Source organism: Thunnus thynnus, chromosome 15 (genome assembly GCF_963924715.1).
Source record: "Thunnus thynnus chromosome 15, fThuThy2.1, whole genome shotgun sequence".
In the NCBI taxonomy this organism is placed as follows: Eukaryota; Metazoa; Chordata; class Actinopteri; order Scombriformes; family Scombridae; genus Thunnus; species Thunnus thynnus.
Genome location: NC_089531.1, coordinates 28204449 through 28218592, shown reverse-complemented (window position 1 = coordinate 28218592; position 14144 = coordinate 28204449). Strand labels below are relative to the sequence as shown.

The 14144-nt window shown below is 41.0% G+C and overlaps 2 protein-coding genes across 3 annotated transcripts in view; both read right to left on the bottom strand.

The window, feature by feature from the left end:
- eepd1 (endonuclease/exonuclease/phosphatase family domain containing 1) overlaps positions 1-1849 on the bottom strand; it is a 32606-nt gene extending 30757 nt beyond the window's left edge. Inside the window, exons 1-2 of the mRNA XM_067611631.1 lie at positions 1625-1849; positions 585-1510 (exon numbers count right to left, since the gene is read on the bottom strand). Coding sequence (XP_067467732.1) covers positions 585-1432 — 848 coding nt within the window. The 5' untranslated portion in view covers positions 1433-1510; positions 1625-1849. The remainder of the gene's footprint in view (positions 1-584; positions 1511-1624) is intronic.
- An 8984-nt stretch (positions 1850-10833) lies between these two features.
- The window catches only part of septin7a (septin 7a), a 48071-nt gene continuing 44760 nt past the window's right edge, over positions 10834-14144 (bottom strand). For both annotated transcript variants that reach the window (XM_067611629.1, XM_067611630.1), the window contains 3 exons: positions 13438-13573; positions 13205-13350; positions 10834-12350 (listed from right to left, as the gene is read on the bottom strand). In XM_067611629.1, coding sequence (XP_067467730.1) covers positions 12314-12350; positions 13205-13350; positions 13438-13573 — 319 coding nt within the window. In that variant the 3' untranslated portion in view covers positions 10834-12313. The remainder of the gene's footprint in view (positions 12351-13204; positions 13351-13437; positions 13574-14144) is intronic.

The window sequence follows — 14144 nt, the reverse complement described above, 5'->3', positions numbered from 1 at the left end:
AAGTTAAATTGTAATTAATCCAATTATTAAAACCAAATGACATGCAGTGAACCTGGGCTTTCTGGGGCCCCTGGTGGTTAGGGGTACCTAACCAGACTGTTGTGTGACCATGTGATGTACTGTTTATAAGGATTTTTTGGGGGGCCACAAACAAATATAAAGAAAGTCAGGCATCATTTGTGAAAGACACTTCCTTATTTGCTACTTCAGCTTTTGATGGTAAATCATTTGCATTTTTTGAAGCATAAAATAATTAGTTACAGGTCACTATGCTCTAGCAGACTGACCGGCCCAGGTATGGCTTCTACGTGGCACTGCTGGCACAGATGTTTCAAAAATGAAATTTAAATCTTGTTTTTAATGTGTTTGGTGAAAAAAAATAGCTACAGATTTTGTCGGCTTTAAATGACTTTTGAGCTTTTGCCTGATCTTTGCATCTTCTCTCCATTAATAAGACATTTATATAAGTTTGCCTCACTTTTGGTGTATGACACTACCTCACTATGACACATCCAACTAACTATGTTCATCAAATACTTAATATGTCATACTCAAGTGTATTAATCCCTGGAAGTTGTACTCACTCGTTCTCCAGCAGGGTCATGCACACCACCTCTTTGACCCCCGGGTTGTTGGCCTTATCGCAGGAACAGCTCTGCAAGCTCCATGTGGCCACGCGCACCACGGGCTTCCCGTCCCGCAGCCCGGGTGGGGGCTCCACGTTGGGCCGCACAGAGATGATCTGGGTCGGTCCTCCGGGCGGGAGGTCCAGGTCGTCGCTCCTGAGGCTGAATGAAGTTGGGCTGGGGTGGGACTTTGTGGTACAGGTCAGCCCTCCGTTGGTGTTGGTTGAGGGCGCCCTGGAGCGCTCCACGAACACCTGGAAGCGGATTTTGTCCAGCAGGGAGCTGTTGATGTAGCTGACCCTCACCAGGTCCTCGATGTTTTTGAACGGGCCGTGTTCCGCCCGATAGGCCACGATGTTCTTGGCTATTTTCTCCGTGATGCCTCGGATGCTCATGAGCTGCGCCGGGGTCGCGGTGTTAATGTTCATCCCAGTGTAGGACTGATGGTCCAGGTCTTTGCGCAGCGAGGACGGCGAGTGCTGGGACGAACTGGTCCTGCTGGAGACGCATATTTCCAGTTTGATCACCTCTAGTTTGGTGGCACCGATCCCGCTCACCAGAGCAAGATCCTCCACCTTTTTAAACCCCCCGATACAGTCCCGGTACTCCACGATATTCTGCGCAACAGTGCGGTTGACTCCCGGTAGAGTCATGAGTTCCTCCTCGGTGGCTGTGTTGATGTTGAGCCGCTCCTGGTTCACCAGGATGTGGCCGAAGTTACACGCAGCGCTGAATTTACGCTTGCCGCAGCTGAAGTCAGTGGGGTCCTTGGGGATGGAGCGGTGGCAGCCCAGACTCCCACCCATGGCTCCAGCGGGTCACCGGGGCTCGGATCAGTGCAGCGGACGGCGGCAGGCAGAGGGCCACGGCAGAGAGAGAAGAGACTGAAACACAAGCAGCACAGAGAGCAGACAAGTGACAGTCACACAGGCTCACACATCAGAGCGTCCAGATTTCACCTTCTTCCCTTCATTAAAAATGATTTTAGACATACGCACCATACAGCAGCTGTCCACAGCCCCGGCTACATGCTGCTCACCGTGTCTGTGCGCTCCGGGCGGCAGCAGCTGACTGTGTGTCTGTGTGTGAGAGAAGAGCTGGATATAAACAGTCTCCACAGAAAACTTTGCCCTCACTCAGTCTGCTGTCCGTCTGGCCACAGGTCGGCCTCCACACTCACTGATCTGACAGGGAGACGCCAGTTCTCACATCATTACAAACCACTGCTTCCAGCGTGCGTCAAGTCACACAGGTTCAGCCAAGACAATACCGGAACACCTTATTTGTGGTCTTCAGAATAAAAGTAAGGAGGAAGGATAAGCATGCAAGCCAGTTCAAATGAATATATAGAGTAAATCAATAAACACTAATGCCAAAGCCATAGCCATAGCCTACTCCGTATGTTAAATTACATTCAATACAGGGCCTGTCCTCTCAGACTATGGGAAACAAAAAAGGACACAAGAAATAAATATACATTAATAAATGTGAACTGCGCACCATAGCTTTAAATACATTGATACATTTAAAACTTTGCCAAGAAAGAAATAAAAGGTCAAGAAATAAAGATTTTCTGTATTGATTTATTGATTATTAAATGTCTCTACAATAAATTTCGAAATATATGTTATTCTCAATTTATTGCCCATTATTTTTAATTTCTGGCCAAATTTTAAATTTATCCTATTATAAAGTTGAACACATTTTACAATGGATTTAATGCACATGTGGTCCATCTTTTAAATATAATTTTCTTTTTCTGTGCCTAGAAACTTAATGTTGATAAAAGAAAAAAAAGTCATTTGTCAACCCGGCTTTTACTTTGAAAGCAAAGGTTTCCTTCATTATCAGCAGTAGCAGGAGGCTCCAGCCACGACAACTAAATGTTTTCTCTCACTGGAGAAGAAGAGCTGACTATATATATATGTAAATTTTGATATAGGGTATATTCAAATTTGGATTTGGCTTTAATGTAGGTTAATAATTGATCATTAAATAATTCCTGGACTTTGTAGCAACAAAAAGCCTGTTTGCAGTAAAGCAGGATAATAGCCTGTATAGTTTTAAATGATTCCTGATCTTACATTACAAACATATTTTTGTGAAACGTAATCATTTTTATATTCAGGTTTCTTATTGGTATTTGTAAAGACCTTTCAACCTGAATCTTTAGTATTGGTCTGAGCTAATTATTCTCATCAAACCAAACATGAAGTTTTCACTTTTGCAGCAAGTGGTTTTGACAGACAAATTGTAACATGCTGTGAAAAAAGAATTGAAAAAAGAATAGTCAAAATCCAAGCAGCAGGCTATACAACTATTTTCACAGCCCCTGTGAAGTGGGTGAATTGCCCCTCAAAGATTTTTGATTCTAGTCTTTTGTTTTGAGGAAGAACTTTTGAGAAAATTCAAACCTGAAATGAACACATCTATCAGGACCAAACAGTAGGACCAGTCTGCAGCAATTGGTCAAACCTTTCAGTATTTTACTGTGGACTCTATCAACAGAAGGTGTGTAACCAACGCTCTGGCTGCTTCCGCTCTGATCCTACCTAATTGAATTAGCATAACATTATAATTTTAGATAAGACGCATGCTTTGGTCTCATTCTTTATCAACAAAGCCTGTGATTATCCATTGATCTAATGCTTTCTCTCCTCTGTAATGGTGTTGAGAAACTCTCCATTCATGGATTGGATGATTCTTTTGAAATACACCCACTGCTCACAAATCCAATCAGTTTAAATATATTCTTTCTAAATGGAAATAAGACAGCCACAAAGCAACAGAGATATACACCATATACACCTAGTTTGGGACTAATTAATATGTGCACAAGTGCAGATTTCAGTGCCAATAGTGCTTTATTTCTGTATTTATTTGAATAGTTATTGTAATTATGCTACACCAGTAATTTTCAAAATGCGATTTAGAGACCACTGTGAGTTCTTGACAGGGTTGCACTGATGCTTCAGTTGGTTTTAGAGAGTCTCAGGAGAATCCAGGGCCTAGATGAGGATTCCAGAGGTTCTGAATGGGTTTCAGGGCTTCTTGAAGGGTCATAAGGGAATTCCAAGGGTCCTTGTGATGACCACAGAGGTAACAAGGGATCTTTGAAGGATCCTCTTGAATTCTCCATGCAGTTCTAGGGGATCTGAAACAGGTCTCCAGAAGTTACTGAGAGATCCTGTGGGCTCCTGGGGGTTTACAATGATGTAGAGAAGTTTTGGGAGGTCTTTGTGGGGTTCCAAGGATCCCTCAGGTGGCTCTGAAGAGTATTAGAAGGGAATTCCTGTGGAGCACCAAGGATATTTTATTTCTTTTTTAATTCTTAATTCCTCTAGTTCTTGAGGTGGTTCAAATGGTCTTTCAGAGGATATTAAGGGTACCTGAGAGTATTCAGGATGTTTCCAGGGATCTTCAACAGAGGTTTTTGAGTACTTCTATGGCTCTTAAGTGGATCTAGAGATCTTGAGGGGTTTACGTAGGCGATTGATGGAGTTCAAAGGATGTTTGAGGGTGATCTGAGGAGTATCAAATGGGTTCTAGGGAATTAAGGGGGTTCCATTCGTTGTTGAGAGGATTCAGAGAGGATTGCAGGGGTTGCTGGGATGGTTCCAGGGGTTTCGCACACCATGGTTCTCCAAGGATTACAGGGGTCCTTGGTTCCTGGGCTTCTTGACTGGAGTGCCCAAAAATCACTCTTGGGCGCTCCAGTGATTCTTAGACATTTTTAAGTCCTTAGAGGGTTTCCAGCAGTTCTTGATACACTTAATGGGTTGTTGAGAGGGATGCATGGATTCCAAAATAAAATTAGCACTATTTTAATTTGACAACCATCATAGCTTTTGCACGAGAATATCTAGCTCATCATTTTGATTATAGGCTTCACAGTCAGCACTGTTTCCTACTCCACAGACAGTTATGTAATGCATCATATCTGTCAAATGCAAATTCTATCACATGGAACTTTTACTTTATCATTTGGGTGCAATGTTCAATTAGTAACCTGTGCCATGGATCTCTGGCCCTAACAGATAATGTAGAGCAGACAGTCAGCTGTGTGCCAAGTTCCTCTGTAGTAAACGGATAGTCCACTGTTCATATCACAACTCTATTTAGAACCATGGTACCCCATGGCATAAATACTGCACATTGCCACCTCTGCCTGACCTCAGCTCTTATGCAACATGGGTAACACAAGAAAGACTCGAGGAGTTCAACATGTAAGATGGTGAAAAATAATCAGGACTCAAAACTGAAGGTATCAACATTCCTAAAAAGGGCAAGTAGAAAGGAAGGAGTGATTCTGATCTACATCCAAATTAGTTAAGAGGATTTGGATTTCACAGTGATATGAATTTAAAGAACACGACAGTGGTTTAGGGTTGATTTTCATTGATGGTATCTAATCCTGTCTGCTGTCTAATATTACTGTCTAATCCTGCGGTTTTTGGCAGGTGGAGATTTTGGCCCCACTTGACCTTGTAAGTAAAGACTCGTGTTAGCCTATGGATGGAGGCCAGAGAAGATCAGATGTTGTACAGTTACTTGTCAAACACTTTGTAATTACAATTAAATGTTTCCCTGCTAGCATGTCCTTGTTTTGTCCTTTGAGTATGATGTGTTGTCAGTGCATCCTAAGAACTCAAGGTAGTGGAAATGAGTGTAATAAATAGACTTATGAACATCATGAACAATGACAATTCCATGTAGAATAAATGGATGCTTGTGGTTTGGAATTATAAAAACAAATTAGCGTTATTTGTGTCTGTTTTTGTAAGGGTTTCAATAATACTAATGATCTTTCCATGGTGGCAGCAGGTCTGTCCAGCACTTTGTTCCAAAGCAAGTTCATTGTAGATATTCATGGTCTCCAGAGGATGTCCTAAGGACCAGAGTCCTAATGATTTTGGTGACCCCTCCTCCCCTACTTTGCATCCTCTAGTACCACCATCTTACATTAGACATTTCAAAATCTAATGTGCAGTTTGGCATGACATTTACTGAGCACATTCATGCTTCCCTGAAGATGCAACCTTTCCATTTTGAGCACTTTAAGACCTCTCCTATTATGTCAAATCATCAAAATTGTGTACAAGATGAACTCTTGGCTGTTTCCAAAAGAGATTTGCTGTGGATATTCATGGTCCCCAGAGGATGGTTCCTCAGAGCTCTTTAGTGTCACTAAAAGGCAATCACAGATCAAGTGAGTAGATCGTAATGAATTTTGTAGGCTCAAAGAAGAGCACATTCATCAGTAAATTCTTCATTACATCCATATGATCTGTAATTTAATCCAACCCATTCATTTTTCAGGGAGTAATTACCATAGGAGCCTTCAGGGTTTGCTAGTGTGGCTTTACTTTTTTGCTATGATAGTGTGGCTCCAGGAAAGGCAATGTCTTTAGTTGGTTGGTCAATCTACCCCACTTTGGTCCAGATGGGAAAATCTCTATAGCTTTTGAATGGATTTCCACAAATTCATTACAGACGTTCATGGTCCCAATAGGATGAATGCCAATGACTTTGGTGAGCCAATAACCTTTCCTCTAGCACCTCCAGCAGGTCAAAGCTTTAACTTATAATGAGATATGGCTTTATCTACTCGATGGATTAACACTAAATTTTGCACATTCATAGTTTCCTGAAGATGAATCCCAATCACTTTGATGATCCCTTAACCTTTTCTATGTTGTCACAGGTTTACATTGTGGTTTTAAGTAAAATGTCTTGACAACGCAAAGATATCCCTGACCTGTTCCCCACAGGATGAATTGTGACACTTGCTTTAGTTTTGCAGGTATTTTTTTCAAATACCTGCAAAACTAAAGACATTCCTGAGCTGTACTTTGTATTCAGTGCTAATCAGTAAATGTTAGCATGCTAATATGCTAAACTTAAGTAGTGAACACGGTAAACATTCTCTCCTAAACACCAGCATGTTGGTATTATCATTGTGAGCATGATGACTTGCTCATTTTAGCATCTATCTCACTGCAGACTATTTTAAATGGGATCAATTTTACACGAATAGGGAAGATTCCTTTATTCCTAGTGCTGTCTCATATTGTTCTTATTAGTTGTAATACCACTTACATCAGCAGTAACAGGTATAATATATTTTAAAGCAGATATGTAATGTCTCATGATTGACTACATGCTAACTCAGAGACTTTTAGTCCCTGAGTAAATGAAGGATAATGAGGAGTTTGGAAATGTTTGAGCATGAAAACTATTATTCTCATACAAGATACATTTAAATATTGGCACAAAAATGTCACCTATAGGCAGGCTCAATCCAAAAGTACTGATGAAAAAAGTGAAAAAAATTCTAGAGTCTACTGATCCCATTGCTGGCTCTCTGAATAACATGCTTTGTCTGGAGTGTATAAAACTGAGCCCAACAGAAAGAGTGTTGACGGTCTCTGTGACACATTTCCTACAGTCTTATCATTTTGCCCAGGGCTGGAGCTAACCCAGAAACACTGCAGCTCTCAATGAACCAGGTCAATGTCAGAACAGCAATTAACCAAACATGAAGAGACTCTGATTAACCTGATAAGGAGCAGAAGTTGGCAGCAATAGTGGAGGTACAGTAAGGTACAATGGACAGGAAGGTATAGTGAGTTAATAAAGAAAAATAAAGCAGATTTAAATCAGAGAATGAAGCAAGTTATGGTTTAATAGCAGTATACGTAGCTGCAAAAATACTGTGTTAAACAAAGAATCATTGCAATGAAGACAGGTCAGTTCCTGTCTTTTTGGAGCCCGAAGCAGGATTAGATTTGTGACCCGCTCCTGTCTTGTCATGTGGGCTGACAAATGGTGTTTTAGTGTACACTGCTGTAATTGGCTGGGGGTGTCTTCACCTGGGTGACCCGAGGGCACAGCCGACCAATCAGCAAATGGAGAGGCCAAAGCAGACTAGCTGTCACATTAGGAAGACTGTGGCGTGATACTGCAGTGCAGCAGTGTGTGTGTGTGTTTGTGTGTGAGTCCAAAGGGTCCAGCATTTGTTTGAATAAGCCAGAAGGAACACCAAATTTAGGATTATATCAATAAATGGAGCCAATACTGACTTTTTAAATTAAAAATCTATTGACCACATCTGATATTGATATGATACAGGGTGAATGATTAGAAGCTTTAATTTGGAACTGATCAATATATTGGCTGTCTGTGGGAAGACCTCACTTTGAACTGATTCAAATGCAACACTACGATTCACAAACATCCTAAATGGGCCCATATTCATCTCCTGTTGTGCTGTTTGCTAAAGTCAGCTGTGGTCAGGAAGTAAACCTAGACCCAAGCTGTTTCCTAGCAACACAATTCCTGTGACATAGGTTTCAGTGAGGAGTGGACCAGGAAGGTCTTAATGCTGTTTTAACTTTTCCACCTTGATTGTGACATCCTGGAGGATAGATGGAATACTTCTAATCTTTTGGAAAGAAAAGATTACTGACAAATAATGATAAGCAAAATCTGCTGCTGTAATCCATAAAACAATAATGATTGCATCAGCCATTAAAAACCCATACCAATCCACTTTTCATTGTGTTCACGTCTAACAGTTCTTTAGAGTGCTAATAGGACATAGTCTGTCTGCTGAGGGTTCATAAGGTTAATTGATTTTACTCCTCTCGCCCTGAACCAAACTTTAACATTAAAATTAAATAATCTCAGGCTCAATTATTAGTATAAAGGTTAGTTGCTATGTCATAGCCTTTTGGTTGGCTAGTTTCATATTCTATTGTATTCAGCGTGTCTACAATCAATACTATTTGGTGACTTAAAAATTTGTTGCTCTCTTGTATTACATGTTGTTGGACTACTGGCAAAAATATAATTTTTAATGTGAAGATAAAAAGGTATGGCATTTCATTTCATTTCACTGTCAGGAACCATTTTATCTTACAAGGCATAATTGCAAATAGGCACACAAAGGTAAATGATTACAAGAAAATAATGTATATTGTACTAAGGCCAGTTTTAGAAAGTTTATGTAATTATTGAGTTTATTTTATGTATGTTTGAGCCCTTTTACGTGCTTAGAGAAAATCAGTAAGAATTCCTGAAGCCCCAAGAGCCATTTAAAAACTGTTCAAGAAGTCCAGGAACCATGGAACTGTCTCAGCAACCCCTGCAATCCTTTTAAGTGCATCTGGACTCCTCTCATGAACCCCAGATCCCTGTTAAGGATCTCAGAGACTCCCAAAGAACCCCATCTACTCCTTCAACAATCTCTGGAACTCCTGGAATCTCTTGTTACCCCTGAAATCTCCTCAAGAACCCTCTGAATAACAGGGGCCCAAAAATCCACCCCTGTCAAGTTCCTCCCCCAGCCATTAGAGCCACATTAAGGACTCCTGGAATCTCCTCAGTGACTCCCAAAACCTTCCCAAGAATCCCTGGAACACCTCAAGGTCTTCTTAAATCCTTTAAGGACCTCTAAACCACACTTAAAAGCCCCTAGAGCTACCACAAGGACTCAAGGGCCTCCTTCAAGAATTCCCTGTCCTTGTCCATGAACCATCACAGGGACCCAAGGAACCACCTCAAGCACTCACTTAAGGACTGCTAAGAGAAGAATCATTAGAACTTAAAGACAACTTAAAATCCTATCAATGACCTCTGGAGACTCCTCAGTGATCCCTAGAATCCCCCAAAACTTAGACTATAAAATCTAAGTATTAGAGCTCCTCGAACTCCCACAAGGGCTCAGTGAGCTCCTCCAAGAATCTCCAGAGACCCTCACAAATAACCACCTCAAGACATCTGTCAAGAAAGTCTGCAATCTTCACAAGGACACCTGGAATACCCTCACTACCTCCTAGAACTTTCTGAACCGCTTGACCCCCTCAAGAACCCAAGGTGGTGTCACAGACTTCCACTCTGAAAACCAAGTCAGCCCCCTTTCCTTTAATTCTCAAGAAATTACAAGGAAACATAGTACCCAAATAACACAAACAGACTACCTTACTGGCTCTTTTGTCACAAGTGTCAAGTGGGCAGCTATTGCCTTGGTGACCCTCAGACTGAAGTGCACTGTGATAAAGCCTCTAATCTGACCTGTTTGAGCAAAATGCCCAGAAGGTTAGACAGGAAGGATCTTTCCAGTGGGTAAAAGGCTATGACAACACAAGTGGACTGTGAATCCTTTACTAAGCATACTTGGGGTTTTGAGTGCATTGAGACAAAAACAGCTGGTCATGTTTAAAGTCCAAAGAAACACTGATAAGGCTGATCAAACGCATGGAGAGTCCCTGAACATGTACAAACTGAGGAGGCAGTGCAGTGCTGCCACCTGCTGGAAGCAAACATAATTAGGACCCAAATGCAAACCTGTACTTCATAGGCAGAGGCATGTGGAAACCAATGTGTAGTGCTGCATATGGTTATACTTTTTCAGTACTTTACTTCAAGGAATATAAAACATGATTCTCTACGTGGTCATTTTAGTCGTTAAAGTAAAACACATAAAAGCACAAAAATGCAAAAATCAGTAACTTTGATCAAGGAATAAGTGAAAAAACGTAAAAATCTGAGCAAGCATTTGATGCCAGCTTTGGGTACGTTAGTTTTTTTATACTCAGTATTAACGTATTCAGTATCCAGCCCTACCTGTGTCCACATAGTTTTGTTTACTTTGGGTCTTGGGCTGGTTGTCATGGTTTAGGCTAACCCCCTTCTTTCCAATGAAGGGAAAACATCATGCTACAGCATACAGTGATGTTTTAATATTATGATAGTGTTTTTACAAATTCAGTTGACAAACTTCATTTTGTCAACAGTTTGTGTTTGCCCCTTTCCTGTTTCAGCATGACAAAGCCCTTGTGCACAAAGACAGCTCTATAAGAAAAAGTTTTCCCAGTTTGGTTTAGAAAAAGCTGACTGGCCTGCAGAGCCCTGACCTCAACCCCATCCAACATCTTTGGGATGAACTGCAGCACTGACTGTGAGCCAGACCTTATTGCACAACATCAGTGCTGGACCTACCAAACTTGCATCCAGGTTCCAACATCTAGTGGAAAGCCTAAAACCAGAAGAGTGGAGGCTGACATAGCAATATATTACTGAACATGGTTTTGGAATGACATGTTCAATAACCCCATGTGGATTTAATATTCAGTTGTCCACATACTTTTTGCCACAGTGTGCCTTTTTGTCTTGTAGTGTAATCTTTTCAAACACTTTCACCAAATTCACCTGTTTTTCCCCATCACAATTTTATTATGTGACTTTTTACAGTAAAAACAAAACATTACAAAATACAGATGCAGTACACAAACAGTGCTAAATGTGATGTAAAGAAAGCCAGCTTGGTACGGTTATGGAGCCGACTGCTGTTTGACTGAAGCATCTCAGCTCCAGCTTTCCTGTCCACTGACATCTCACACAGCCTTTCAAGATCCTGCCCCTGGAAAGATTTGTTTGTGTTGCTGTTGCATATTAGCCTGGGATTGCCAGATCGATTCACAAATGCAAATTACTCTGGGACCTCTGAGTTCATTTTTGATTTCCAAGTAGCGTTATCAACGGGCGCAGACCAAAATGCCTCTGGATGCAACTGGACAGATCTACAACCAATTAGAGCAACGTAACGTGTGACGTAGCGCTGTGCGACGTAGCCCGCACAGTCATCTGTACAGTCATCATATCTGTACGATGACTATACAGATACATTGTGGTTGTGATGTGATTGGCCTGACTCGGGCCAGGTCAGCTGTAAATCTGTCTGAATGGGAGGTGGGTCAGATGCATCTGCCAGAGCAAATAAAACATGAGCTTTCAGTTTCATGTGGTTCCCAGGCTAGTTGCATATAGAATCTGGACAAGAAGTTCAACTAAAGGTGTGTTGATTCATTATGTAAAAAGCAGTTGAGCAGTTTCTTTACATTGTTGCACTCAGGATGAGTGAAGTCAGGAATACATGGAGGGTTTCCAAGAGCAGGGCTGGAAAACATGGGCTATGATAATCGAAAACAAAAATCAACACAATTTCTCTACCAGGACCAATACAAAAGAAAAAAAGAAAATGAACACGAAGTAAGAAAATGTTACACGTGATTGAAGTTAAACACTGCAGTTCATGGTTATACAATTTACATTACAGGAGATGGGGGAGCATAATACCTTGGGAGGAAATAAAATGTGAGACCTAAAAAAGAGAACCAAAAGATATATATTTATATAAAAAACAGTGCCTGAGGTGAGCTTCAGCCTTACACAGTCTGCCAATGTGCAGAAGTGAAAGGCTGACCTCTTTGTTTGTTTTTTGGCATTAAAAGGATACAGCACTGCCAGTGCAGCATCCAACATTCCCAAACTAGAGAAAGAAAAGAGGAAAGACTGAGTGGACTCTGAACTTTGTCTTTGTGTTTAACATGAGGGAAGGATGCCAGTGGCGTTTTCTGTGTTAATATAATTGTGTGTCCCTGGTAGGAGTCAACAGAGATAAGAACAGTTCTTTAAAGAGGAACATGTAGAAATGTGAAGTATTTTTGAGGTCGATTGGTCAAATTCAGAGTCCACACAATACTGCCCCCTGGCTTTCTTTTGATTATTACACAGTAATATGGTCAAACAGCGGATGTAGTTGATCGACAGATGTTTTGACAATCAAGGCTGGCAGGTTGGCAAATAATAATACACTGTAACATTGGGAAGGTCCTCCGGGGATATTAAAATATCTTCTTCTTTTTGTTCTTTTCCAAGGTCCTGTAAAATACAAGAAACAAGAGCACAGAGAAGCAGTCAAGCATCCAAGAGTCTCTTGCCTTCCAAAAAACACAATCTGTTTAGTTTCAATAGGCTCCAGGTGTTAGTGCAATTCCTTGCATCTTAGGTCTGTATTGGAGAATCCAGCATGCAAGTCCTACTATGCTCTGTTTTAGTGGTTGCAAAATTGAATGAAATGCTGCAAAGCATGATGTGGCCACTTAAAATAATCCTACAAAAAACTGTTTTCTAAATGAATATGGGCTTTTAGCAGATTTGCATTTTGGTTGTTTGTTAAAGCATTTGATCTGTAGTGAGTCAGAGGTTCACAGAGGAGTAAGACATGACTGCTGAGGCTAACAGTCAAACACACATACATATTTGTTGAGTATTTCCAGCAGCAGGGCAACAAAGTGACCAGTGTTGCATTATTTCTCTAGAAATTCAATTTTTTTCTCAAGTCAAAAACACAAAGTAGTATTATGGCACATTGAAGAGTTTCTTTTTTCAATTTTGTTTTGATCTCTACTCTAAATAGTCATTTATTTTACATAAAGCCTGCAGCTTGCGAGAGACCAGAGAATGCATAGAGCCCTGTTTTGCTAGCCTAAGTTTAAATTAATAAATTACTGTTTGCTCTTTTAATAATTAAATTAAAACTTTTATTTTTTTTACATTTTCTGTTTTCTGTTTCTTGTTGCACAGTCTGTAGGGTCTTCAGTGAGTTGTATTAAGTTTAAGTGACATCTTCAGGTAATTAAGGTTACAGTCAGATTAAGCCTGAAACCCCTCTTTAAACCAGTTAAGAAGCAACATAATAAGACACTGATCATCATGTGTGAAGGTGTATTTACCTGGAGGCGTCTAGTTTCTGCTGTTCCAGAATCCTCTGCTGGGTCTCCCAGCTGGCCTTCTCCTCCTCATGTTGGCGACGCTTCTCTTCCAGTTCTTTGTGTTGGGCCTCCAGGTTCTTTTTCATTTGCTCGTGACGCCTCTGGAGCTGCAAGGAAATGGAAGTGCAGTCAGAGGTTTGCCAAGAGTTCATAAAGAAAACACAATACAAAAAAAAACACCTTAATTGATTTACCTCAGCCTCAGAGTCTTTAAGCTTCTGGAGCTTCTCTTTGACCTTCATCTCAAACACTTGTTCCATTTCTTGTTCCATCTTTTTCATCTTAGACACATGGTCCCGCCGCTCCTCCTCCATCTGGGCGAGAGGACTCCTGGAGACACAAACCATGTTCATACAGACCGCACAAAGTGGCAAGATATGTGGATGGTGACACATCTATGACATCCCAGGTGGACATTTAACATCAGTGTTAACCACAGATGTGTCCCCCTCCCCCTTACTAAGGTGTGGCTGAGTGCCGAGTGATGAGAAGGAGAAGAAGGATCAGGGGAAGAGGAAAGACCAAGCTTGCTTTCCTTCTCTGGAAGCCCTCTACAATAGACAGCTTCCAGAGAAGGGTGTAGCTAAAAGGTGACAGGGGCTTTTAATGAGAGAATAAGCCCTTGGTCTGACACTAACCATGCCTTGCTAAGCAATGATGTCTACACATCACCTACTTGTCCCGGTGAAGAAGTGTCAATAGTAGCTAGAAGAAGCATTTTTTACCCTGTTTCTAGTGCTAAATCAGCCTGTTTACTAGTTAGCTAGCTATATTTATTCAAATTAATTGTGTAGAGATGAGCACTAATGGCAGCTAGTTTACATATTCACAGACACCAATGATTGAAAACAAATCTACAGTATCAGTCAATGTATCATTCATTTTAGCCACACTAGCAGCA